The following is a 25,719-nucleotide window of genomic DNA, read 5'->3' as shown; positions in this document are numbered from 1 at the left end:
TGGGGCTCCTGTTCGAGGTTAATATCAGGTCTATCTTTGAGAACTGTGTCCCATATTAATGCAATGATAAAGGTCTTACTGTCACTACCTTCCTCTGCCACTGGGACATTTAGGATCTGGAGGTTATTCCTCCTAGAGGAATTCTCGATCCTCTCCAAATCCTCCCTCTGACCTTGATTTTGCTTGGTCAACAGGCTGATTCCAGTTGCATTCTTCTACATACTTTGTTTGACCAAGACAACCTTTTCCTTTAGTCATATATATATATTATTTTATTTTATTATTATTATTATTTTTTTGGTCGTAAGACTTTTATTGACATTTGCCAAATATACACAGCATTCCGCCTACAACCCGGAGGCCGGCTGCCATACACAGTGATAATTCAAAATAATAGTTACACAGCTCTTCAGCCGACAACCTTCGGTCCGGCAGCAATTTATTGACAAGTTTGTAAAAAGCACGCTAATGAGTTTAGAAGAATCTGAATCTGTCTTACTTTTTATTTTATAACCATAACTCAATTCGTGACTCGATAGGATCGGTACCCAATACTCAACTTATCAACATTTATCTGGTTTTCCACGCTACTAGGTCATTCCAGGCGCTCACCATGTCCTTTCCTAGTCCCCAAGTTTCTAACGACTCGAACAACCATGCTTGCTCCGTGATCCCTCCCACAGCCAGGTCCGGTGATCATGAATTGGGTCGTTCAGTCCACCTCCTCCTCGGAACTATCAATGTCCCCCTCGGGTAAAGGCTCGCACAGGTCCCCCCGATAGCTGTTCCAAGGCTGCCAGATCTTATTCCATTTGCGAGGGTTAGCTCTCATTTTATACACTGCTCGTTCAACCACCAGAATCCTATCCATGTTCCTGCACCACTGTGCCAAGGTCGGCGTTTCTGCCACCCCCCATTTCTGCGCTATATCCCGTTTGGCAACCATGATACCCACTATTGCCCATTGCTGTCCCTGGCGTGTCAGATCATTCTGCCCCCACACATTCAACAAACACACACGCGGGTCCGGTGTAAGTGAAAGCTCCAGAGTCTGGGAAATGGTGCGCATTATTTGCCGCCAATATTCAGTAATAATCGGGCAGTCCCAGAGTGTATGTAGCAATGTCCCCTCCTCCCCACAGCCCCTGAGGCAATTCGGGTGTTCTGCCCTGTGTAGTTTGTGTAGGGTGGTCCTAGTATAGTAAACCTGGTGTAATATTTTAAATTGTACCAACCGGAATCGAGCCGAAATGCCTGCTTCCTTTGGGGATGCCATTGCAGCATTCCAATCCGTCTCATCCATAGCACCTAGTTCACCCTCCCACTTCTCTTTTAGTTTAAGTAAGGGGTCTGGCAGGTTATTCATCAGTTTTCGGTACGTGAGGGACGTGGCGCCGGTCTGCATAAAGTCAGTGAGCAGGCGATCCTCCAACGGGGAGGACTCCGGGACCTCTGTTCCTGGCTCAATAGCCACCATCAGTGCATGTCGTATCTGTATATACCAGTAGGTTTCGTTAAGACCTAAGTCGTACTGCTATTGTAGGTGCGAGAAAGGGACCACCCCGTCTTTTGTCCACATGTCTCCTACCGTGGAGATTCCTATGTTGTCCCATTGAGTAAAACCCTTGCTATGTCTCAAGCAACCAGGCGCCTTAGTGTCCCACAGAGGTGTAAGTTTTGTTATGACACCTCCTCATTTAAGTCTCGCCTGCGCCCTATGCCATAGTGCCACAGTGTGCTTGGTCGGGCCCGTTAACTTCGCTGCAAGACCCTTGTGATACAGCGGGGCCAGCAGGCTGCGTGTACCCAATTGCGCTCTGTCTGCTAGATAAGCCGGGTCGTCTTGTGGGGCGTGAAGCCAATAATTTATCACTTTAAGCTGTGCCGCCCAATAGTATAGTTGTATATTAGGCAGGGCTATTCCACCATCATACCAGCCTCGGTTGAGTTTCAAATGTGCTACCCGAGCCGGGCGCTCCCCCCACAGCAGGCCCGTCACCACCGCTGTCACCTTCTGGAAATAGGAGGGCGGCACCAAGATTGGTGTATTTTCCAATACATAAAGAAGGCGTGGCAGCGCCATCATTTAAAACAGCGCCGCTCGCCCCAGCAGCGTCAGAGGGAGGGCCTTCCAATGTCTCACATCAGCTCTCAGACGAGTGAGTGGCGGTATTAAGTTCTGCTCGATAAAGACCGCAGTGTCGCGAGTGACATTTATTCCCAGGTACTTGAAGAAGGTGTCTGCTACCGTCAATGGGCAATCGCTGGGAAGGTCCGGAAAAGGACACTTCAATTCGTAGATGACCGACTTTGTCCAGTTTATCGTATATCCAGAGTGTCGCCCGTGTGTATCACACAGTGCCAACAGCACCGGGATGCCTCTCTCTGGGTCCGACAAATAAATTAGCATGTCATCAGCATAAAGGGAGACTCTATCTTCCCAGTTGTCTCCCCAGCGTATTCCTCTTAACAACGGGGTAGCTCTAATGACAGCGGCCAGGGGCTCCAGGACTAAGGCGAACAATAGGGGAGAGAGCGGGCATCCCTGCCGCGTCCCCCTAGCCAGCGGGATCTCACGGGAGATGTGGCCGTTTGCCGCTACGTGTGCCACCGGACTCGTGTATAGAAGCCGTATCCAGGAAATAAACTTAGTGCCGAAGCCCATGTGGGCCAGCACTGCAAAGAGATATTGCCATTCCACCATGTCAAACGCCATCCTGGCATCTAACGATAGTATGGCTGCCGGCTCTGTCAACAAGGAGGCTCGCGCGACTGCCCCGTGCACTCTTCGAAGGTTCAACGCCGTGCTTCTATGTGGCATAAAGCCCGATTGATCCGGATGAATAAATTGTGCGAGGTGAAGCATCAGCCTGGTAGCCAGTAGTTTCGCCAACATTTTTGCTTCGGCATTGAGAAGAGAGATCGTGCGGTACGACGCACACTCAGTGGGCGGCTTGCCCGGTTTTGGAATAGCCACAATGGTCGCCATCCGCTGATCAAGAGGTAGGGCCCCCCTCACAAGACTTTCCGTGTACATGGCCAGTAGGGGTTCACTCAGCGTGTCTGACATTGTCTGAAACCATTCAATAGGGATCCCATTGGGGCCCAGCGCTTTGCCGGTATGAAGCGCATTGATGGCTATCTGTATCTCCTCCAGTGATAGGTCTGCCTCTAACTCATCTACTGCTTCCTGCGGCAGGGTCGGAGTCGGCACATTCTGGAGTGCCGTCATCGCCTCCTCCGCTGTCACCATATATATATATTTATATATATATGCGAAAGGAATCCCGGTAGCATTCACCGGGAAAAACAAAGACTCGCACTCCAGGATCCGTGTACGGTATGGAATTGTATTTATTGGCGACGCGTTTCGACCAGGCGGTCTTTCTCGTTAGCCAAACGCATACAGTTGCAACCACCATTTTAAAGTGCACAATAAAGGGACCATTGTCCGAGAAAAACTACAATTGAGCTGGAAAACAGACTACATTGTTTCTTAGTTCAAGTAATGCATGTTGTGAACATAATATCAAGAAATGACTGCATCCCAGTAATTAAATGCCCTGAAACCAGATAAGGTATTCTTGTATGAATAGACATTTAAACATTTTTAAAAAAATATATAGAGCATGTAAGCATCACTGTAATTAATGGTGCGGGCCAAGTGGCCTTTTGTAGGTATTTTCAGGGAGGAGTAAAGAAGTGAATGGCAATCTAGGCCGAGTGGCTAAACAGTAATAACAACAAATGATGATCCTGTTTCGGCAAATACACACATTCACCTGACAGACATCAGGTTGAGTTAACATTGCTGGTATATATTCACAGAATCAAAATAAGGTCCATGTTCGCAGGGAGAAGTGCAAAGGGAGGTGTTTCTAAATAAAACTTAAAGGAATGATTCCACGGCTCTGGAACAAGCCTTGTCCCAACGCCAGAGTTGTGCAAAAAAGTGACCCCTATACTAGCTATTTACAACCCTCTTGATGCTCTACTGAGAAGGGTACAGTGGTGGGTGGGAGTGTGATGTGCGAAAAAAAAAAAAATTAAAAGAAGTTAGCAAATAGAAGTAACCAAAAGTGAATTGGGGTTGGTTGGGCCCCGGGGAGTGGGATCTCCCCAACAGATCACGGGTATATATATATATACGCTCCAAATTCCTTTACTGCGGCAAAAGAATGGACGGCACTCCACAACTCAACATCCAGGATTCAAAGGTTTATTACACAATCAGATTAAACAGGACGCGTTTCGGCATCTCGCCTTAGTCTGCTGTTACTCAAAACACAGTTCATTGAGATTTAAATAAAGTTATTTTGTTGACGTCAATCAGTTGTTACATAAACACAAAGGAGAGACTACAAATATCTAATCAACATAGCGGCCATTTTGTAGTGGTCAATATAAAACCAACATTAGTGACCATGTTGTGCAAACAGACGTTATTAAGCCCTTTATGGGCTGATAAAGCAAATTAAACAAGAAATATGTACATGATTAATCAATGGTAATCCTGTTAGGATAATTAATGATCAGCAACAAGGAAAACACAAGAGGGGAATACTGGTTACAGTTCTACTTCAAAGTTAGCCAAGATGACTGGCCAATTCTTCCCCTGTGTTTAATCCAAATGGAGACTTAGTTCGGAACCTAGACTCAAGTTTTCTCATTTGTGCCTCTCTGTTCCCGCCACGATCTTTGGGGGGGATTTGATCCAGACAATGGGATTTGAGGAGATTACGGTCACTCTTGTGTTTAAGTGCAAAGTGTCTTGCAACAGGGTAGTTTGGGTTGTTGTGTTCTATTGCCCTAGCGTGTTCTAAGATTCGCTTTTTGACTGGATGAATAGAGCTCCCAATGTAATATAGTTTACAGGGGCATTCAAGTCGATATACACAGTACGGGCTTGTACAAGTGAGAAATTTAGTAATTTTTCTCACTAATCCAGTATCAGGGATTTCATATGAGGTGATTTTTCCACTTGACTGACAGGCCTTACAGTTTTGGCAAGGGAAAAACTCAGTCAGGTGTCCCAGTCGTGGTGATCTCGGGATGGCATCAAAGTGACTATGTATTAGAGTGTCTTTTAAGGATCTGTTTCTCCTGTAGGTAATTTTAGGATGGGATGATAATTGTTTGCCAACTACACTGTCTGTTTTAAGAATATTCCAATGGCGACTAATGATGTTATGAATCAATGAGGAGTCATTGGAAAAAGTTGTGATGAAGCGTGGTGTTATGTCTTCACCAACTTTACTCTCACTGGAGTTCTTGAACAGACTTGCTCTGGGAATTAGACGCACTCTGTCATATGCGTTTTTGAGTGTGTTGTCAGTGTAACCTCTCAGTCTGCCGTCGTCCGTACAGAGAGACGGCGACCGGGAACCATAGGAGGAGGGATACCAATAGACAGCGCACCGCATCTTTAGAGACGCACCCGTCTCTAGCGAGCCCCATACCAGACGGATCCCCTCCCGGCTACCTCCTGACACACCAGGAGTCAGAGTGGACTAATACGAAGACTTCTGATATTCTACACGGCAGATTGCCATTTCATAAGTACTTTCTACGTGACTATCCTAAAGGGACAGACCGTTTCTGTGTAGTCACATTTGAATTAAATCAGTGTCTCTCTCCGACAAGTAATGTCCAATACATGGATATTGGCCCAGACCTAATGCCAAGTACCACGAACGTACCAATCTCCAAGCCCTGAAGAGTCGTGTTGACTCAACTGTACACGACGAAACACGTGTCGGCTTTGCGTAACAATTCTTGAGTCTGGAGAGAATAAACCATCTTCTTGCTGTATCAAGAACACACCAAAGAATCTGCTTCTGTCTCCTTAAATACTTATCAGTCAATGTACTGTTTGTGATACTTTCATGTAGTAGCGAGAGCACAATTGTATATCTCAGTCTAAACCTTGCCATTGAGTCTTCTGCAGCTCTCTCAAAATCCTCTGTAAGTGTACAATTTCTCTTGAGACGTAACAGTTCACCAAAGGGTATACTGTTCTTTAGGGGTTTGGGATGGCAGCTGCTGGCTTCTAAGGTGGAGTTTCCGGCTGTAGCCTTACGGAAAAGAGAGGTGCAAATTCTTCCATCCTTAATGAAGACTTTGAGATCAAGAAAGTCTACCTCAAGACTGCTGATAGTGCCACTGAGGTGCAAATTGAGATCATTTTTGTTTAAGGTTTGAATAAACAATTCAGCCTCTGTCTTTGAGCCTTTCCAGAAAATGAACAAATCGTCAATATATCGATGCCACCCGATAATTGACGCGACCCATCTCTGATTGTCATCAGACCAGGCCACCTGCTTCTCCCACCAGCCCACGAAGAGGTTCGCGTAGCTGGGGGCGAAGCAGGTGCCCATCGCTGTCCCTCTCTTTTGTCTGTAGTATTGTTTCTGGAACAAAAATATGTTATTGTGCAGGCAGAAATGTAAGAATTCAACCAACATGCAGTTATGTTTCATGTATTTCAGAGAGCGAGTTTTTAAGAAATACTGCATGCCATGATTATGTGCTATACATGTGTAGAGTCCTGTCACATCCAATACTGTCATCAGTATATCTGGTTCCCAGGGTATGTCAGCAATGAGGCGGATGAAATCAGATGTATCCCTTAAGTATGATGAGAGGGATTTGACATATATATGTCTTTTTTATTGGTAATAGTAATATTAACATTGTTTACTTTTGTTTAAATAATGTTTTCAATGTTTACATATATATTTTAGTTTTAATTGCATTTTATGTTTTTTATTATATTTATTTATTTACTTTTATTAATTTAAACTGTTATATGAAATGCCATAATAAGGCTATATATAGTTCAATCGAAGTAATGTTTTGTGATGATATTCTGGGCCACGCTATTTTTGGCTTGATATTTCTGCAGTTTATTTACAAAATATATGAACGCAATATTTTGGTTCCTAATATTTTGCGCTATATTTGAGTAGGTCAGTATTTCCCTGTTCTCTATATTATGTCATACAACCATATTGATTTGATTACCAATTTGAAACCCTTTTTGTAGGTTAGAATGAAACCTCTCCATATGCTATGTGCCATTTGAAGATCTTAGGATAGGGTAGTAAATATTATGAACCAGTGCCCTACCCTCCTCTACAAAGGAAGCCTGTAGTTTTGTCATATATTTTCCTAAACTGAACAATATTTGGGCTAGGGCTATAGGAACATATTACTTGTACAATAGATCAGGGTTGTATTGCTAACACATCTGGGCCCTTTGTACCTATTACTGAACATCTAAAATTGCGTGCACTTCAGTACTCAAATGGGAAAGTTTGGAAAATGGGCCCTGTAGTACTAAAATGGAAAACAGTATGTTGTGCTCTCTACAGGCTTAGGTGCCTTTTTGTTGTTGACCGTATTGGGGGTGATGATAACCCACATACACCCAAAATATCATATATTCTATTCCTATATAAAACGTAATTTCTTCACACAAAAAAAAACATGGCCAGTCTTTTTACAGGTCAGCTGTACACACACATATTACGTCCATGAATATCTATATGTTGAAGGAAAATCATTCCCACCTTCACCATGCTTGTATGAAAGAAGTCCTGGCTTGTATTTTAACTTCAACATTCAAGACTACTTGTGTTTCTCAGTTTTTGTCACCTTGCCAACCAGAACTGAGCTCTTTTTTGCTGTGCTTTTGTCTCCTAGAAACAGAGAAGTGCTAGACGCGGGGTCGGGCTGGTTATTCTGACATTTCCATTTGAAATGCAAGTTAGGGGAGTAAATTTAGGACATTTAGGGGCATATTTACAAAAGAATGGCTGAGCGTGGTATTAAGCCAAAATTGCTAATGCAGCACTCCGCCATTCTAAAAAGGCAGCGATGCACCGTATTTACAAGAATGCAGCGCACCCCTGCCTTTCCTGTAGCTCTGGTGCTAAATTAAGCTCCCTAGTGCTAATGCAGGCACCCATACACCATAGTGCAAGGGTGCCTGTGTTGCAGGAATGATTGTCAATTGCTTTGTAATAACCTAAATCTCTTCTTTCTAGATAAAATAAAGAAAATCCAAAATTCCATCACCACCATCAATGGTAGTCCCCGTAGCAATATGGTCACCCCTAACGCCTGTGTTCTCAACTCCCTTCCCCAGATGAACAAAGAATGCTTCCTGGATCTAGTAGTTAAGGTCAAATCAGGTTCTCCTAAGGAGGATTGTCCTACCTCCATCTCTAAAGCAATTTATCACGCCATCCCTGATATTTTTATCAAGTTCATGAACCATTCACTCTCCCTTGGTATTGTCCCACTGGCTTTCAAAGAAGCAGTGATAGTTCCACTTCAGAAAAAGCAAGGTATAGACCCGAATAAATTAGAGAATTATAGACCCATTTCTCTCCTACCTTTTCCAGCAAAAATATTGGAAACTCACGTGGCCACTTGCCTTAGCTCTTTTCTGGAAAGGACAACATTTTTGGATAACTATCAGGCTGGCTTTCGGCCAGCCCACTCTACTGAAGCAGTGATCCTTTCAGTACTGGACGATCTTAAAGGCCAGGCAGACATAGGGCATACTTCTGCCCTAATCCTCCTTGACCTGTCTGCGGCGTTTGATACCGTGAATCATAACATTCTGTTGGAGCGTATCGCCACAGCAGGTCTCGGGGGTTCTGCCCGTACGTGGTTCAGCTCCTTTTTAGAAGCCCGCAAACAGTCTGTATGGTTATCCCCCTTTAAGTACACAATGGTAGACTTAAACTGTGGTGTCCCCCAGGGCTTCTCTCTTTCACCCATTTTGTTTAATATCTATATTCGCCCCTTGATCTCAGGTCTACGTCAGATGGGTGTTAAAATCTTTAACTATGCAGATGACATGCAGCTTATTTTCACCCTTGACAACTCGGTGGACTGTAAGAACTTTGTTAAAAAATCCATGATATATGTCAAAACTTGGATGAATAAAAATCATCTAAAGCTAAACTCAGAAAAAATTGAGATCATTGTCCCCCACAGTAAACCTGAATATTGGACCCCATCCCAATGGCCCCCTGAGCTAGGTGAGGCACCCACTCCTAAATCGACTATAAAAAGCCTTGGTCTGCATATCGATGCCGACCTTTCTATGTGCACTCAAATTGGCTCAGTGACTTCGGCGTGCTTTGCCCAATTGCGCAAATTGCGCAAAATCAGACGTTTCGTCAACAAGGAAGCTATAACTCAAATTGCCATCGCTCTTATCCTCTCTAAAATCGATTACGGAAATGTGTTGGATTTGTAAAGCGCACAGTTGCCCGTAAGCGTCCCGGCGCTTGCTTAGGGAACCCGTCCTGGTATTCCCCTGTGAGAAACCCCGGCAGGGTGTCCACAAGGTGAAAGCCAGGCATCCCGCCGCGAGGGGCCGTAGTGGAGATTAAGCAAGCTATTGCCCAGAGTCGCAGAGTGTGACCCCGTGAGTTGAGTAGGCACCAGAGCGAGAATTGTCGAGTCCGTGGAATTTTTGAGCCCGAGGCGGGGAATCGAACCCTGGTCCACGGTCGATCTCAGCTTCCGGGTCTGCCGCCTCTAACCACTGAGCCACACTTCTCCTATACATTGGACATCCGCAATTCCAGAAACATCGCTTACAGATGATTCAGAACCAAGTGGCCAGAATCATCTTTCTTAAGGATAGGCGTTGCCACATCACCCCTTTGCTTAGAGATCTTCATTGGCTTCCAGTGGAACAACGAGCCTTGTTTAAGGCAGGTTGCACTCTCTTTAAAGCCACCCAAAACATTGGTCCTAGCTTTATGGTATCTTTGATCAATAAATATCTACCTAAGCGCATTCGGAGATCACACCAGAACCTCTTGAGGATACCTAGAATCCGTTGCAAACGTCTTGGTGGGACCAGGTCCTCTTTCCTGGGTCCCAAGATCTGGAACTCCTTTCCTGCTCCTCTCAGGCGTGAAGAAGACTACCTGTGGTTCAGGAAGCTGTTGCAGACTTGGCTCTTCACCATGGCCTACAACTAGCTGTCTCTGGCATAACACTGCATTCGCCACGCACCTCTTAGCGCCAAGGATCCTGTCGGTGTATGTTGCGCTATATAAATCCTAATGTAACATAACATAACCTAACATTGTTCATGTGCAGTGAGGTGTCCCTTCCTGCACACAAACAATCACTAATGGTGATTTATAACTTCTATATGTGCTGCTTTATGCAGCACACATAGAAAGTTGCAACTTGTAATTTTTTCATGATTAGCTGCAGGAAGGGACACCTTACTGCACATGAACAATCACTAGTGGCAATTTGCTGTTTCTATGTGTGCTCAGAATGCAACACATATAGAAACGGCAAATGAGAGGCAAAATCATTTCTCCTCACTTCGCCAGGTTAAGACCAGGTTTTCCCTGTTCTTATTTTTGCCGCTGCCGCCTACTTACGCCACCCTTGTAAGTAGGGGGCAGCGTCAAAAAGCAATGGGTGTTGCGGGGGAAGGCCCACCGCAACACCCATTACCCTCCCCTTTCATGCTAAGTGCTGAATGGAAGGGGGGCCTTATTCACAAAGTGATGTTAAGCCACGTTAAGTGGCCTAACGCTGCCTTGTAAAAAAAAATGTATGTTTTTATGTGGAAGTTTTATATAGCGCAAACTTAATCCAAAGGTATCAGAGTGCTTTGCATGAGGATCAGATGCGTTACAGACGGACACATTTATTTTATTGTTAGGCACGGAGAGAGATCAAGTGATCTGCCCAGAATCACAGGATGTTGAACATCCCTACCAAGACTTGAACCCGGTTCCCCAGCTTCGAGGTCGACCGCTCTAGCTGTTAGGCGACTTTCTAGGCAAAGGGCTTATCGCCACCTGAACGTCACAAAAAGTGATGTTCTTGTGGCGATTATCTCTCGTAAATATACCTCAATAGTCTACAAAATGCTTTGTCGTTAAAGTTGAAATTTTGTGCACCTTTAAGACCCATTTTTTAATTACTCCCTTCCATCCTATTACCCAACACCCACTAAACTCCCTTGTACAGTTCTGCGTGGGTGGGTTTGAGCTTTTTTTGCCAGGTTTCATTTTTATTTTTAGTACAACCATTGCTAGATAAGAAATGTGACAAATCTGTCAAGTGTAAAATGAAAGAGGGACATAGAGGGGACTATCGCCAACAATTAATCAGGTGATTAAAAGCTGTTCGAATCTGTTGTTAAAGGCGTGATGGGGTGGCTAGATTGACACGATCAAGTATTGTTTGGAGGCCCAAAAACCAATGTAGCACGCTGTTTGCTTATGGAGAGGGCCGATTGAAAAGTTATTCAAATAATTATTTAATACTGCCAGAGTTCAATAAATGTGCAGTTTTCATTAAGCACTCATACAATAGCTATCTAGTTTAAGTAAATTAAAGTGTTTGTGTGATGTATAAGGAAATTGTGCTCTTCTGTACATTTGTAATCCATCACCTGTACATCAATTACCAATCGTCTCGGTTTGATCTTTTCTTTGCCTACCTTTCTTCTTTTTATTGGCTTTGATCTTAATGCTAGGTTACCCTCTTTCGGCCACTCTTCAGCACTAGATATAGAAGAAAATATGTGGTAGTAGTGACTACTGTATTTATAGCTGTAATGCAGAGCACCACTTGAAATGATTGGTGAAGCCCGAATTGTGATTATGTATAAAGTCTTCAGAAGATCACCATTATTTGTACCACTGCACTGCATGCAGGTTGAAAATAGTAAGGATACAGAATGTTCATCTGTTAATATAGGGAAAGTGTAATTATTCCGGATATAGTAGTGGTGAGGTTGTTTCTTGTCAATTCTTTTTGGGGCTGTGGACCGAAAAAATCGTTTTTCAGCAGTGTTCTAAGGATTAGGTAGCTAGGATGTGCCCTCGAGGTCACAGGAGCGAGGTACAGTTTTATGTGGTAAGAGGGGGCAGTGGCAGTGCTCTCTTACACTGCTTGACGCTAGTCGAATTGCTCCAACACTACAAACTGTGTTTTTACAAACTGTGCTTTTAAATCTGTTACTCGAGAACTTTAGCGATTTTAGTGTTTTAAAATTGGGGCTATATATGACACCGGATGTGTTGATTTCAGAGTGTTGATTTCTGAGGCACACTTAATTTCATGTTGATGCGTCAGCGTTTTAAGCTGTTTGTTATTTAGAAACTGAAATTGCTCACTGACACGCACTCACCGATAGGCTGTGGGACAGGAAATACTCGCCGCCTACACTTCCGCCGAGGCGGTTAGCCGTCCAGTTGAGGGTGGGAGGGCCTATTTAGCCCTCTCGTCACCTTGAGCGCGCAGCGGTCGCGCGCAGTGAAGCGCCGGAGAGGCGCCAGAGAGAAGCCCGTCTGTGCCCGTCCGTGACAGGACGGGGCCAGGGGCCAGGATGGTGATCCCTGCACCAGTAAGTGATAACATCATGCACAAGATATCATACACTGCTGCCGAACTACGCCATGTACAAACACCCATTTGTGGAGACTGTGTGTGCAACCAAGTTCAATTTCTAGAAGGCCCCTTCTCATGTAAAAATTGCCGCTTTCAGAGTATGAATGCACCGCTCCCGCTGGAGCAATTAGTCACGCCCGCTTCCCCTGCCCCTATCAACACCGGTTCCCGTAATAAATGCCTCCTATGTAACATTAGATCACTGCCTAAACATCACATGCAGATATGGGATCTTATCTCGGAGGCTGAACCTGACCTATGTTTCTTTACTGAAACTTGGTTAAAACCCCACACTGCACCTACTATTACCTTGGGAATACCGGTGGGATACAAAATTATCTGTCAGGACAGACCCATAAAAAAGGGAGGTGGCCTTGCCATCGTGCATAAAGACAATATCATGGTCTCCACTCTCGAGCAATATTGCTCAGCAGAGATGGAGATGTTGGTTTTTAAAATCAGTACCTCGCCTAAATGTTTTATGAACGGTGCTTTGGTCTATCGGCCTCCTGGACCTATGAACAATTTTTCCAACACTTTGATGGAATTATTGGCCCCCCATGTTAATGTCGAGAAAGACTTTTTATTATTGGGGGATTTTAATATACACGCAGAGCTAAAGGAGGAAAAAGAGACTCAGGACTTCCTAAATGATCTCTTTTCATTGGGATTTTTGCTACGTAATAAAGGACCCACTCATAGGGCCGGACATACTCTGGACCTCATCTTGTCCAGGCTCCTTGGAGTTGAGTGTTCTGCCCCTATTGTAAATCTATGGACGGACCATTTTACTATAGAATTTTATATTCCTGAGATAGGACCAACTCCCAAGAGATCTATTCAGATCCCCATGAAACCGAGACAATGGCACAAGATAACCAATGAACCTTTTAGGGATGCCTTCTCTATCCAAGATTATGCCACAACCAATAACATTGATGTGGCGCTAGAAAGATATGAAAAGGCAGTAACCATTGCCATTGAGCACATAGTTCCTATGAAAACCTTTAAGACCCGCCCGACGAAAAATCAGGAGGTGTGGTTTTCAGAGGACCTGAGGTCTATGAAGCGTAGAACAAGAAAATTAGAGAAAACCTGGCGTAGATCTCATCTGGAGTCAGATAAATTGGAGTATCAGAGGGCATTAAAATCATATCACAAAGCTATTCGAACAGCTCGCAAACAGCATATTACCTCACAGTTAGAGGCGGTAGGAAATGCGCCGAGGATGCTTTACCAAATACTGAACTCCTTCTTGAAGCCGGCAGCGTGTGAGAGTGTTGACACTTCATCTCAACAACTTTGCAATGATATTTCCTGTTTCTTTACGAACAAGATTGAAACCATCTATGAGAAGATTCATGCCTCCATTGCTTCCATTGGACATGTTACTCTTCCCACTGTCGTCCCAGCGAGTAAAAAGATCATCGCTTCCACTCTGTCGAACTTTTCTAACATCACTTTGGCTGAAGTGGAGGGACTCATTACAACTATAAAGAGTGGGAGTCCTATGGACCAGCTTCCACCGAGAGTGATGGTTTCAGTGAGGAGCATATTAGCACCAGAAATACAAAGTTTGGTCAACCTCTCCTTGGACACAGGCTGTGTCTTACTGGAGTGGAAGTTAGCCCAAGTGCGACCCATTCGCAAGAACACCGCCACTGCATGGGCTGACATGACCAATCTGAGACCCATTTCCCTTTTACCATTCATGGGAAAACTCATAGAAAAGCACGTCAATAAGCACTTGTCCAATCACCTGGAACATACTGGTGCCCTAGATCCATCTCAGTCGGGCTTTAGACCAAAATACAGCATGGAAACAGCGTTGCTGTCGATTACCGATGATCTACGCATGCTCCAGGACAAAGGAACATCAGCTGTCCTGGTGCTGCTAGATCTATCGGCAGCTTTTGATACCATCTCACATGAGATTCTGGTCCAGCGTCTGACTGGGAGTGGACTAGGGGGCATGGCATTGGCTTGGCTAAAGAGCTTTCTTTCGGATCGGACCCAATGTGTCACCATGGGCAATTTCCGATCCGAGGAGACCAGGATTACTAAGGGGGTGCCACAGGACTCCTGTTTGAGCCCTACTTTATTCAACATCTATGTGGCCCCCCTGGCTAATATCCTGAGAGCCTTTGGTTTTTGCCCAGTGTCATATGCTGACGATACCCAGCTGCTCTTTCCCTTTGACCATCTTCCTCCAGAGGTATTACATTCTTTCTCTAAGGGGATGAGAGCAGTTTCCCAGTGGATGTCTTTGAATATGTTGCAGTGCAATGTTTCAAAGACAGAGGTTATGCTTTTCGGTGAGGCTAAGATCAGCTGGGCTCCTGACTGGTGGCCTTTAGATCTAGGCCCAATCCCCGAGCCTAAGCAAATAGTCAAGAACCTAGGGGTACGTCTGGAACAAGAACTCAGCTTGAAGCAGCATGTTACCAACATTGTTGGATCTTGCTTTCGGACCATTGGATTGCTGCGCAGAGTTTTTCTATTGCTTCCAGACACCATCAGAAAGACCCTGGTCCAGGCCTTGGTTATCAGTCGTCTTGACTATTGTAATGGTCTCTTGCTGTCAGCTAATGAGGAGGACCTGGATAGGTTACAGGTTGTGCAGAACACCGCAGCCAGGTTGGTTCTAAATGCCCCTCCGAGAACACCTTCAAAACCTCTACTTGCCAGGCTTCATTGGCTTTCCATCCGTCAGAGAGTTGTTTTTAAGATCTGTTGTACGGTCCACAAAGGACTTCATGGTTTGGGTCCCTCCTATCTGGCAGACAAGTTTGTGCCGTATGTTCCTTCTCGTGCTCTACGGTCCAGTGACCAAATGCTTCTCAAGATTCCTAGGATCAGGCGGGCAAGGCAAGGGGGTAAGGCTCTGTCTGTGAGGGGACCGAGGATATGGAATGGTCTCCCTTTCCAGCTTAGGCAGCTTGAAAACCATCTGGCCTTCAGGAAAAAGCTGAAGACGTTCTTGTTTCAGGTCTAACCACACAGTCTAAGAACTAGTTTGGAGCCAGGGAATTCGATCTCCTGCAGGTTCAGCAGTCAGATAGCGCGGAGATACTCCCTTGGGAGTTTATTCTAGCGCTCTACAAACCCGCAAAATAAATAAATAAATAAATTATTTCTTGTATTCCAACATATCTAGTATTTAAGTTTAAGTAACGTTAGTGTTTTGATGTGGTTTATCTTTAACATTGTACTTACAGACTATATTGAAGTTACCTTGCAAGATCATAAAGTGAGGGAGGGAGCATTATTATGTGAATTATTTTGAGTGTCCAATGGCTGAGGGGGTGGGGCAGAGGTGATGAAGCAGTCGCTCCGGCCACACTTACCCTCAGTTACAAAATAGAGAATATAAATCGTTTGACAATTTTGTATACATTATGTATTTGTACATTTTTATGTTTTTTCAATCAACTCACAAGTGAACTTTCATGCTAGGCAGTAATCAAGTAAACTACAAAGTAACTGCTCTTAAAATGTGTGAGTCCCTGTAGGAGACTTAACTAAAGTTAAGCTTTCATATTCTTGTCATATTCTTTGGTGCGAATATCCACATTTACCTTAGCAGGTGAAGGATGGCTGTCCCTTGTGATATTTTTATTAAAGCTATTGGTCTTTCTATTAATTAAGCACTGAATGCTAATTCACTGCAAAATGTATGAATTAGAAAAGGCAATAAACATTGCTTTCACACAGTGTTAGTATGGAGATCTGAAAGGTTTTCGAACGGAGGGGGGAAGGGCTGAGGTTGAGTTGTCTACAGAAACGTAGAAGGGTGTGTCCGCGTTGCTGGCTACATAAACAAAGTTAACCTGCTGCTGCTCCCAGCAATTGCTAAAATCTAACTGCAGCTCGCTTCAACACGAGTCTTCTCTTCTCGGTCAATAGTTCATTGTCCTCCTTTCTTAACGTGGGGTCATGACCTGGACTAATGCACAAGTCAACCTGCAGATAAACATTTTATCGAGCGCTGTTTAAATATTTACAGAGAATGGACTAGACTCTTAGAACACCAGGCACCCACACCCTCGCCCACTTCCCCACATTGTATATCTAGTACCAAAAGCATATACAGTGCACATCTCTCAATGGGCAATATTCCTTCTCTTGTACATTGAAAGTCGTGCACGTCCGTACACTTACATGATCACCATATTTTGTTAAAAGCATTTTAACTACCTTGCGTTTTTTTCTTATATTCTTTTCTAACGTTATTTTTAGATTAGTTGGACAGTTCTGTTGTATTCTTTTGAATTAAGTTTTTAAATATCTAGAATTGCATAAGTGAAACATTGGCATGAAGCAGTTGCAGTTGTAAGATACACAAACGCGCAATGTGCATGTGTTGGCTGTACATATATATGAAGCAAGATCATAGAAGGCTAGTGAAAGATTTAATGAAAAGCGACATGTAGATGTACATATCTGCATGCTAATCTTTTGTTTATACAATACCAAAGATGTACATGTCCAGTGACGTCTATTTCCAGGGCGTTTGATTGTGCTGTCTTTTGATCTTTGTATAACGTTTGTATTGAATCTTATTATTAACAACATTCGCTCTCATTCCAACTGCGTAGTGTCTCTCCTTTCTACTATTAACATTTTAGACCACAGAGAGGTCCTGTTCTGTTGGTGGACTCTTGCTGGTTCTCGTGAGGGAGTGCTGAGAAAAACATGCCACTAATGGCTAAGGTACATTTTACAATCGAGGCATGTAGATTTGCCCTACCATCAAACACAGTCCTGGAAACTGTTTTTATTCTCTTATTTCCACAAAATCGAGTATTCTCAAATTTGAATGTATACCAGCCAAATTCTATGCTGCAAAACTATCACCGTGTTTTTTAATGTAATTTTTTTTTTTTTGCAAGATCTATTGTGAACCATGCAGAAATTCCAAAGTAGAAAGTTACAAACTCAAAATGGGAATTAGGCAATGAAAACAAATGGGTGATAGCCAGTACTTGGAAATCGGTGCACAAGTCTTAGTCACTCACGCTGTCTTTGAAGAAGAAATCCACGTTTATAAAGCCAGAACTTAAAAAAGAAATCAGGGAACAAACACTCACATTAAATATTAGTGCATTCAATAGTGACTGAGGACTTAATTGTTTAAGAAATGGGAATGTTTTTGCGCACTAGGTAATCATGTTGGTGTATCTCCTTGAATGAAAGGACCGTATTTATTAGAATGAAAAGTTGAATGGCAAATGCATGGAGTGGAGTGGCTGTTTGGCTGTAAACTTTGCTAGCTCACCAAAAAGCCCAACTGTTTGCATTGGTTCTGTGCCAATTGCATGAATCATGGTGACAGAACGGGAAGTACATAAACCGATATCTTACTATAATGATATACGAGGCCATAATAAATACATCTTACAGGGATGTACTCTTGGCGTTTATAGAGGGAAATCGTAATCGCGCACTTAGCGCTGGCTGGGTGTGTGCTTTTAATGATCATCCACGCAGGTGTGTTAGGGATGTTTTTAATTGCAGGTATGTTAAAGAAACAGGACCTGTCGTTAAAAACTCCGTTACTGTACATGGATCAGCGATGTTTAACTTGCAAAGGTGCACTGCAGAAGTGATCCGCCTCTCACTAACTAGTTACGCCCCAGGATAGTTTTTGAATGTATAAATCAAAAGACAGGACACTTTTTAGTAATAAATATTCCTTGCGTTCTTAACTAACGGCATTCTCTGTTGGTTACTATGCCCCCAAAAAGTAACTTTAAAAATCGCAGAGCAGTTACATTTGTGTTCTAATTAAGTGCATCGATTATCTGATACTTTAAGCTGTTCCTGCCAGTTTTATTTTACTCGAACTTCTGTGTGTGCTAAAATTAATCCAAACTCTAAAATGGAGAAAATCCTGCGGTTTCTCAAAGTGACCTTTAAAATTGTATGGTGCATATTGCCATGGTGTATACAGCTACAGTGACTCCAGCGTTACTTTTTATCCTAAAATTGCAAACGTCGTGTATGGGCCTTATGTGTTTCCCCCCAGGTCACTGGTTAATTACGATTTCTTGTTGGCAGCTCATATGCTTAGTAACAAGAAAAGAGTACGACACGGATCATAAAAAAACTGAAAAATTGAGAAGAAAACGGAGTTGTGAGAACATCTTGAGACAGGATGATACCTATTGAGGAAGGGGGAACGAGGGTGAAACACGTTTTTCGGTACAAACTCACTTGTAAGTTGTGGAAGTTTGAGCTACCCTCTAGGTTCCCATGTGGGAACAAGGCCTCCTTGCACCACGTTTGGGAATGTGTGGCCGTAGATTCACCCTTCTCCCTATTTATTTGGGCGTCTTGGGGACGGACACAATGGCCTTACACGCATAGAAAGCTGCCCCGCGCTCTTGGCCATTGCTATGGTAAAATCTACAAAGAGGCCGAACAGAGCGGAGTCTCCCGATCAGTGTGGAGAACACTGAGAAGGTACACGTTGAGAGACCTACCCGGGTCAGGGGTCCTGGAGGTCAGGCCGCTGGACTGAAGGAGAGCTAATGGGATAGAAAATGTGGCCTTTCCGTGAACCCATTTTCCTCCCAGTTTAGCACAACTTCCTTAAAACCCTCTTTCTCCATCTCTACATGGCGGCGTCAGCGCCCACGGGGAGATGGGCTTAAACCTATGCGAGGGGGGTTTAAGAATGTCTTCGTATTCTGTTGCCCCTATTAACCTGAAGTACATTCCGTCAATGAGGGCTTGAAGGCATTCTTCTGTCACGGCCAAGTCTAAAAGGCTGAAACGAGTCTAGAAGAACCAATCCCGAACAAAGTAGGAAGCAAACCAAGTTACATTTATTTTGTTTCTGTAGGATTTAAAGAGGAGTTATATACGTGTTTCTATACACTTCCTATAACTTAGGAAACAAAGGAGTGTAATGCGGTAGCTGAAAACAAACGTGATTAATGTGTGTTTGGGTTTCTTGGGCGACAGAGAAACACAAAAAGGCCCGTAGAATAGAAACTGCTCGTCCTCGGTTATAATTCATCACTTTTGAAGTATTTGCAGAGAGCTATAACAGAGGAAAGGTTTGCATTCAATGTTCAAATATTGCAAGGGGGGGGGGTGCAGTGAGCGCCCTTCAGCATCTAAACACATTGTCTGAAGACTATCCTGTTTAATTAACTTGTGATGCGTTATCTAAGCATTGCTAGCGTAACAAATGTTCTTAAAATCATGTTTTTTCATACACTTCTTTGGCATGCAAAACAGAACTCTACTACTACTTCAAATGTAAAACATACACGTACGTCAACGACAGTAAAAAAAAAGTGGTTCCGCATTTATTAAGCAAGCAAGCAGCTTCTTTGCAAAGGGGACAAAGAAATACATGTTTTTTTATTAGTGAACTAGCTACAAAACATGTTAACTCGATGGAAACAATTACTACCAGAACCTACTGAAAATGCAGCTGGGATCATAACATTATTTTGTTGAGAAAGGAGATAAAGTGTATATTGAAACACATACCAAAGAAAGGCAAATGAGAGGCACTCTTCCATTTGCCTGTAGCACAGTGAATGGCGTTGGATTTCCTGCTGGTAGTATTTTTGTCCCGTAATCTATTGGTGTCGCCCCATTCAGTTATCACAAAAGGAAAGTGATCTGGCACGTTTGTTTAGTGCCAATTAAAATTAAGCTTTTTATACTGTAAAAATACGCATTACTCTGATAAGCGAGGTCGATATGTTTGCTAACACCCAGAATGATAACCCATGCATCTCATCTTCCCTTTGTCGTCAAGTGAAATCATTCAGAGGCCTATAGTGATATGATAAGGGCATGAATCGGTGGTCTCGTATGGAATCTACCAAAAATTCAGCATCTTGCTGTCAGGTAAGGCCAGGATCATATTTTCCAAAGACTGAACACCTTCTGCATCAAAAACAATGATGAGTGGACCCAGAGAGTATCTCCGCCCCACAACACAAACATTACAAAAATACAATCTTCTTAGCTTGTATCTTTAGGTCCTTGCAGTGCTCAGTATAGGTGGCTGATGACTTCTCGCAGGTTATATGTATATATGCTGTTTAAACCTGCCTTTTCAATTCAGAATAGTCAAGGGAAAAGGGTCATGAACTCTTTCGCTGGCGCTTAGTGAGCACCATAGCTAACTAAGGCCCAATAGTTAAAATTGTGAGATAGGCGTAAATTCCAATCTATAGTTTTCTCCATTTCGTGTAGATGATTACGACCGTTACATCATTGTCTTTGAGTTTTCAACATCACAATCCTCTTATCGCAGCCTTGATCTCAATTCTTCTGTACACAATAAAACAATGCTTTCGTGTTTTGTCTGCCCCCCGTCTATGTGGCGTGCCGTTCTTAAACAGTCAAAGCTTAGTACAGGAAGTTGTATGGTTGACCTTATTTTGACGTTGAAGAAAGTGGGGAGCATACATTCATACCGGAAACACAGCGGAGAGATAGTCTAAAAACAAAAGCACCAAACTTGCAAGGAAGGAGAATTCACACCCACTGTTTTTTATTTAATACTGGCACTGTCACATATACACAAAAGTACTTTATTGCAATGTACATTGTTCTGACCAATTGATTTTAAAAAAATGAACACATCACCCACGAGAAAAAAACTAGCAACTAATCTAGACATTGCACTGTCTTAGAAACACAAATATATATAGACTCTTTTTCCATCTCAAACTGAAACCAAGTGAATCTGTTTACACAGCAGCGTGCTTAACGTTCTTGTTTTGCCGTGAGCTTTAAGTCTCTCACTTTATGTTCTATGTACGTTTTGAAAAAAACACAAAAGACGTCATATCTCCATTTTGTCCTTCCATCTACAGGCAGCTCTTCCGTGGTTCGCGTCTCCTAAATATCTGATAAAGTCAACAGTCTCTCGCTGATTTTCTTGCTCATTTCGTCCTTAAAGACCCATTTCACTTTATGTTTTGTTCGTTTTTTTACAAAATAAATAAAACCGCGAAAGGCGCAAAATAACTAATAAAAACACTGACAGATATTCGGCTTGGCATCATGCTACATTCCATGCACTAAAGTCTTTTTGACGATGTGGCCAACAACACCTCTTTGTTGCACAAGAAGAAAACTACGAGAACCAAAATATATATATATATATATATATATATGTTTATATATTAAATTCTATAAATAAGCAGTCCTTTATTTGTTCTCTGCTCTATAACCTAGTGATATCCTCCACTCGCTGGTCCTGTACTGAGCCCTGTGACAGTTCATCGGCAGCAGCGTTTGCAGCCATGGCGCTGCTGGAAGGGGGGTTTGAGGGAGCTGTGGATCGCACTTTGGTGTTCGGCAGCCTGTGGTCCTTTTTCCACTTCATCCTCCTGTTCTGAAACCAGATTTTGATCTGTCTCTCCGAAAGGCACAGGGAGTGGGCAATTTCTATGCGCCTTCGCCGGGTAAGGTATCTGTTATAGTGGAATTCCTTTTCCAATTCCAAGACTTGCTGTCTTGTGTAAGCAGTCCGGGACCTCTTGGGCTCGCTCCCATTGTAATTGGGATTCACTGAGAGAGGGGGTGGGGAAAGGGGGAGAGACAGAGAGACAGAGAGGGGTGGAAATAAAGGGATATTGGGGCAGGAAAGGCACAGAGCGAGAGAAAAAGGCAAAAAGATTAGCGTACACAAAGAGTTGGGCCAGGAAAACGCAACCAAAATGGATCATAAAGAACGCGTGTCGGCTCGAAATTTTCTCTGCCATAACAAGAATGGGGTTTCCCTGAGCTGCAAATATTCTGAATTATTGATGTACCCCTCGCAAAGCTTTGGGAGTTTTTTCCCAGCCTTACACCACACAGAACAGAATGAAGCACATGGCTGGGACTGCCCAGACTAGCCTGGCTATAAAATTTATGGTGGGTGTAATTACCCATTCGCAGTCGTAAATCCAGCTCAATTGTGCTAACCCAAAGACTCTCAGCTAGAAGGGGAGAGAGAGAGGGAGGCATGGCAGAGAGAGAAAGCTAGTGAGGAAACACAGAAGGGGGTAGGGGGGACACACAAAAAAGTTGCCTACCAGTACTGACGTGTATTTTTTTCATCCAGGGGTACACTATGGGCTGTTTGGAGGCTGTGCCGTTGGAGTGGTCCTGGATGGAGGCAGGGGGGACTGGCGAAGGGGTGGTGGAGTCGCTGCCGGAGAGAGGAGGCGGTGGCGGTGGTGGAGGCTGGTCGCAGAGCTGGGTTTTCTCTGCCAGGAGGTGGCTTCCGGGGGGCTGTCCATGTCCCCGTGTGTGCGCTGCTGCTGCCGGGTTTCCTGGCCCCGGGATACTTGCACAGCTGTACTGCCTCTCTGGGTAGACCGGCGGGTACAGGTCCTGTTGGTGGTGGTGATGCGGGAATCCCGGGTCCCGGGTCCGGCTGTAGTACTCCGGGCTGTGCTCTGGGATGTAGTTATTTTGCGAATATTCCTCGCATGGAGGAAATTTCGGATCGATGTAGTTAGAGTCCATCAAATACGAGCTCATGGTCATTAATTTCTGGAGTGGAAAATAATTTTTCTCGCTTTGTCGTTTTTCTGCTCCATAAAGCCCTCCTACTAGCTGGCGACCCCGTAAAGTTACTTTCACCATGTGACTGCCCTGGCCAATCACAGCGAGCAGAACAGTCTCCGGATAAGGAACCAAAAAAAAAAAAGCGTTTTCAAAATATAAGACAATGTGTTTGTTTGCGATCTTGCAGACGAGCCGGTACTCTTCCAGACACCATCCAGTGGGGGTAATGGTAAAACCTAAGAAATATATATATAAACGGGCAATATATTTGCAGTGAAGTATTTCATTTGAGTGTGTAGGCGGAATAGAGATTACAGCAGCACCACATTCTTTTTACTTCGACTCCCCCCAACGTTACACACTCGCCCCTTTACTTCCACGCCCGGAACCCACAGCCTCAGTGGAAGTCCTGGGTGCTTGCGTGACTGTTGCTGCTTGATTTGGGGTGGGAGGTGTGACAGGTTCACCACCCGGGCAAAGGAGAAGAAGAGCTGAAACTGTTGTTTCGACCGAGACATCGAGAAGATCTTACCCTAGATATGAATTTTAGAATAAACAGGTGGGCCTCCGGTTAGACACACTTAGGTTATCTGCAAAAGGCCAGCAGGTAAATACCACTGTCAGACACATTGGGTCCTCGCCATTCCACGGTGCACGTGCTCTTTGCTGTAGAGATACCACGGAAGAGAAGATTAGTTTACATTTGACAGAATTGGTCATTTAAATAAAAACAAACGTTCGACTTACCACTAGGGAAAATACATTCCACGAGCATACAGGCGTACCACTCTGCACAAAGTTTTTTAGCTGTCAGGTCGAATGTGTGTTGCTTATCCATGAGATTTCATGTTTACAATTGGTGTTTTGCCAAATAGGCTTATTGGATGTCACTGTTATATAAGACAGTGCTTTTTCATCATTTGCAGCTCCATGATTTCTCCGTATAGTTTGTTTATATCCCTGTTTTATGACCCCCCCCAAAAAAAAAACACATACACACACTCATTATCACAATTGCACCCTTTCTACCGCCAGACTGCCCCTTCACGATCTTCCTGAGGTCACCAAATAACAAGTCAAGGGACTTCCTCAAGTTGCTCCATAAACTGCATAAACACGTGCTCGAGGGAGTTCTTTCAGTATAGGCCATAAGACGGCAGAGCTCTCCTGGACAAAACACCGAGGATCAATTGGTTATATTTCATTTGCCAAAAATTGATAAATTATGGACACATTTCGAAGCAGTTAGTGCAATTAAATGGATTATCTACAGCTCCCATTAAATGCTGCACGAGGAGGAATGAGACCCGATTGCTCCCATGTTCTGCTTGATAACAATTATACTTGAGGATAGTAGCTTGCAGGCCATTGCAGTATTTTATTTCATAACAATAAAACTGACACATAAAGTTAGATGTTTATGCTTTATTTATTAGACCAAATGTGCCAGCGGTGTTAGAGGCTTTTGGCTCGTTGTAGCAGCTTTTATGGGGCTGTAAAACGTCGTAAATCAGTCACTCGTAATGGCTGAGGCTCTTTGTAGTAACTGTGTTTTTTTTTCTACTAGCGGCGTCTGTTGTTACTTCTTTCCAGGAAAGTGAAATACAAGTTATTCTATGATATTTCAACCCACGCCCTTAACGTTAAGCTCTCGCTGTCTATGTTATGCTCTATTTATTTCATAGCTTGAAGCACCTCATAACATTAACACTGGAAACACATTCGGGGGTTCATTAAAGGCCTTTTGTACGAAACTACATGGTGGAGGGGACTAGGGATGGAAACAACTTTTGCTAGACTTAGGCATCGTCCGTGTACCCCTTTAGAGACGAGTGTGTGACTCTCAAATAGCCACACAAATTCAGGGTGCACATACTCGACTTGTTTTGAAGTCTGAAAAACCCTGGATAACTCGCCAAAGCACGACAATTACAGTGGTAGACCTCTGCTTTGCAGAATAAAATGGGCAACCTTTATTATTTATATGTGATTGGTTTATTTAGTAGGAGAGTATGTGTGCTTCTAAAGCGATGACAGCGCCTGTGAGGTTTGCACCGCCACAGTGGATCATTGTGTGTTTTGTAGCTTGACCAACTGTATGGAAAATTTTAAAATGCAAATTCCACCAACCAGCCACTTAGCGTTTTCCAGAAGACGGGTGTATTTACTTGAAGCAAAATAATGTGACACACACACATGTATGGTGCGAAGGCTGTTTTTTTCTATGGGAAATGTCCATTAACCAGTAGTACTAGAGTACTTCTCATTTAGTGGAGCGTGTTGTCTTCTTCCATCTACCTATGTGCTCGCGCTCACACACACAACACACATTTTTGGTTGTCTTGTGTATACATACCTCTTTGAATACTAACGGAATTCCAATATTTGATAACACGTATGTGCGTATATGTCCAATGCATTTCTTAGTTTTCTTGTTTCTTCTGCCTCTGTCTTAAAAAATCAGCATCGAACTACTTTTAAGGAAAGGTAATATCTTCCAAGAAAAATACTCCATATTTTTCTGAATGTGATGCCACAGAATGTCGTCTAGCTCAAAGAAGCTATTTCACCTCCACTTTTAAGCTGCGTGTCAGGCAATCTTCCAAATGTCATTAGGCTTTGTAATAAAACTAAACAGGAGGCTAATAATCGAATGCTTGTTTTAGGATGTAGCCTTAATTGAGATAAAAATAATTCTGAAGCATATCAGTTTAATAAGGAGCTGGTTCA

The 25,719-nt window shown here is 43.4% G+C and overlaps 2 protein-coding genes and 2 long non-coding RNA genes across 14 annotated transcripts in view; 2 read left to right on the top strand and 2 right to left on the bottom strand.

Moving 5' to 3' along the window:
* LOC144829232 (uncharacterized) overlaps positions 1 to 25,719 on the top strand; it is an 814,902-nt gene that overhangs the window by 145,300 nt on the left and 643,883 nt on the right. The window lies entirely within an intron of this gene.
* Positions 1 to 25,719, bottom strand: part of LOC144829219 (uncharacterized) — a 464,862-nt gene that overhangs the window by 376,680 nt on the left and 62,463 nt on the right. The window lies entirely within an intron of this gene.
* Positions 1 to 25,719, top strand: part of LOC144829268 (uncharacterized) — a 145,344-nt gene that overhangs the window by 93,255 nt on the left and 26,370 nt on the right. The window lies entirely within an intron of this gene.
* On the bottom strand, positions 20,956 to 23,067 carry HOXC4 (homeobox C4). Its single transcript, XM_078658877.1, has 2 exons — positions 22,512 to 23,067; positions 20,956 to 22,002 (listed from the first exon to the last, which is right to left on the bottom strand). The coding sequence occupies exons 1-2, from the start codon at positions 23,065 to 23,067 to the stop codon at positions 21,656 to 21,658; spliced, it is 903 nt and encodes a 300-aa protein (XP_078515003.1). The 3' UTR covers positions 20,956 to 21,655.

The sequence above is a fragment of the Lissotriton helveticus genome, chromosome 1_1 (genome assembly GCF_964261635.1).
Source record: "Lissotriton helveticus chromosome 1_1, aLisHel1.1, whole genome shotgun sequence".
In the NCBI taxonomy this organism is placed as follows: domain Eukaryota; kingdom Metazoa; phylum Chordata; class Amphibia; order Caudata; family Salamandridae; genus Lissotriton; species Lissotriton helveticus.
The sequence above is the reverse complement of the archived record's forward strand: the minus strand, read 5'-3'. Positions and strand labels throughout refer to the sequence as shown.

Bases quoted from the DNA above. Each gene is read 5' to 3' on its own strand.
- HOXC4 (XM_078658877.1), bottom strand. From the start codon at position 23,067: ATGGTGAAAGTAACTTTACGGGGTCGCCAGCTAGTAGGAGGGCTTTAT. The intron at 22,003-22,511 runs GTAGGCAACTTT...CCCCTCTCTCAG, and splicing joins AAAAATACACGTCAGTACTG to TGAATCCCAATTACAATGGG.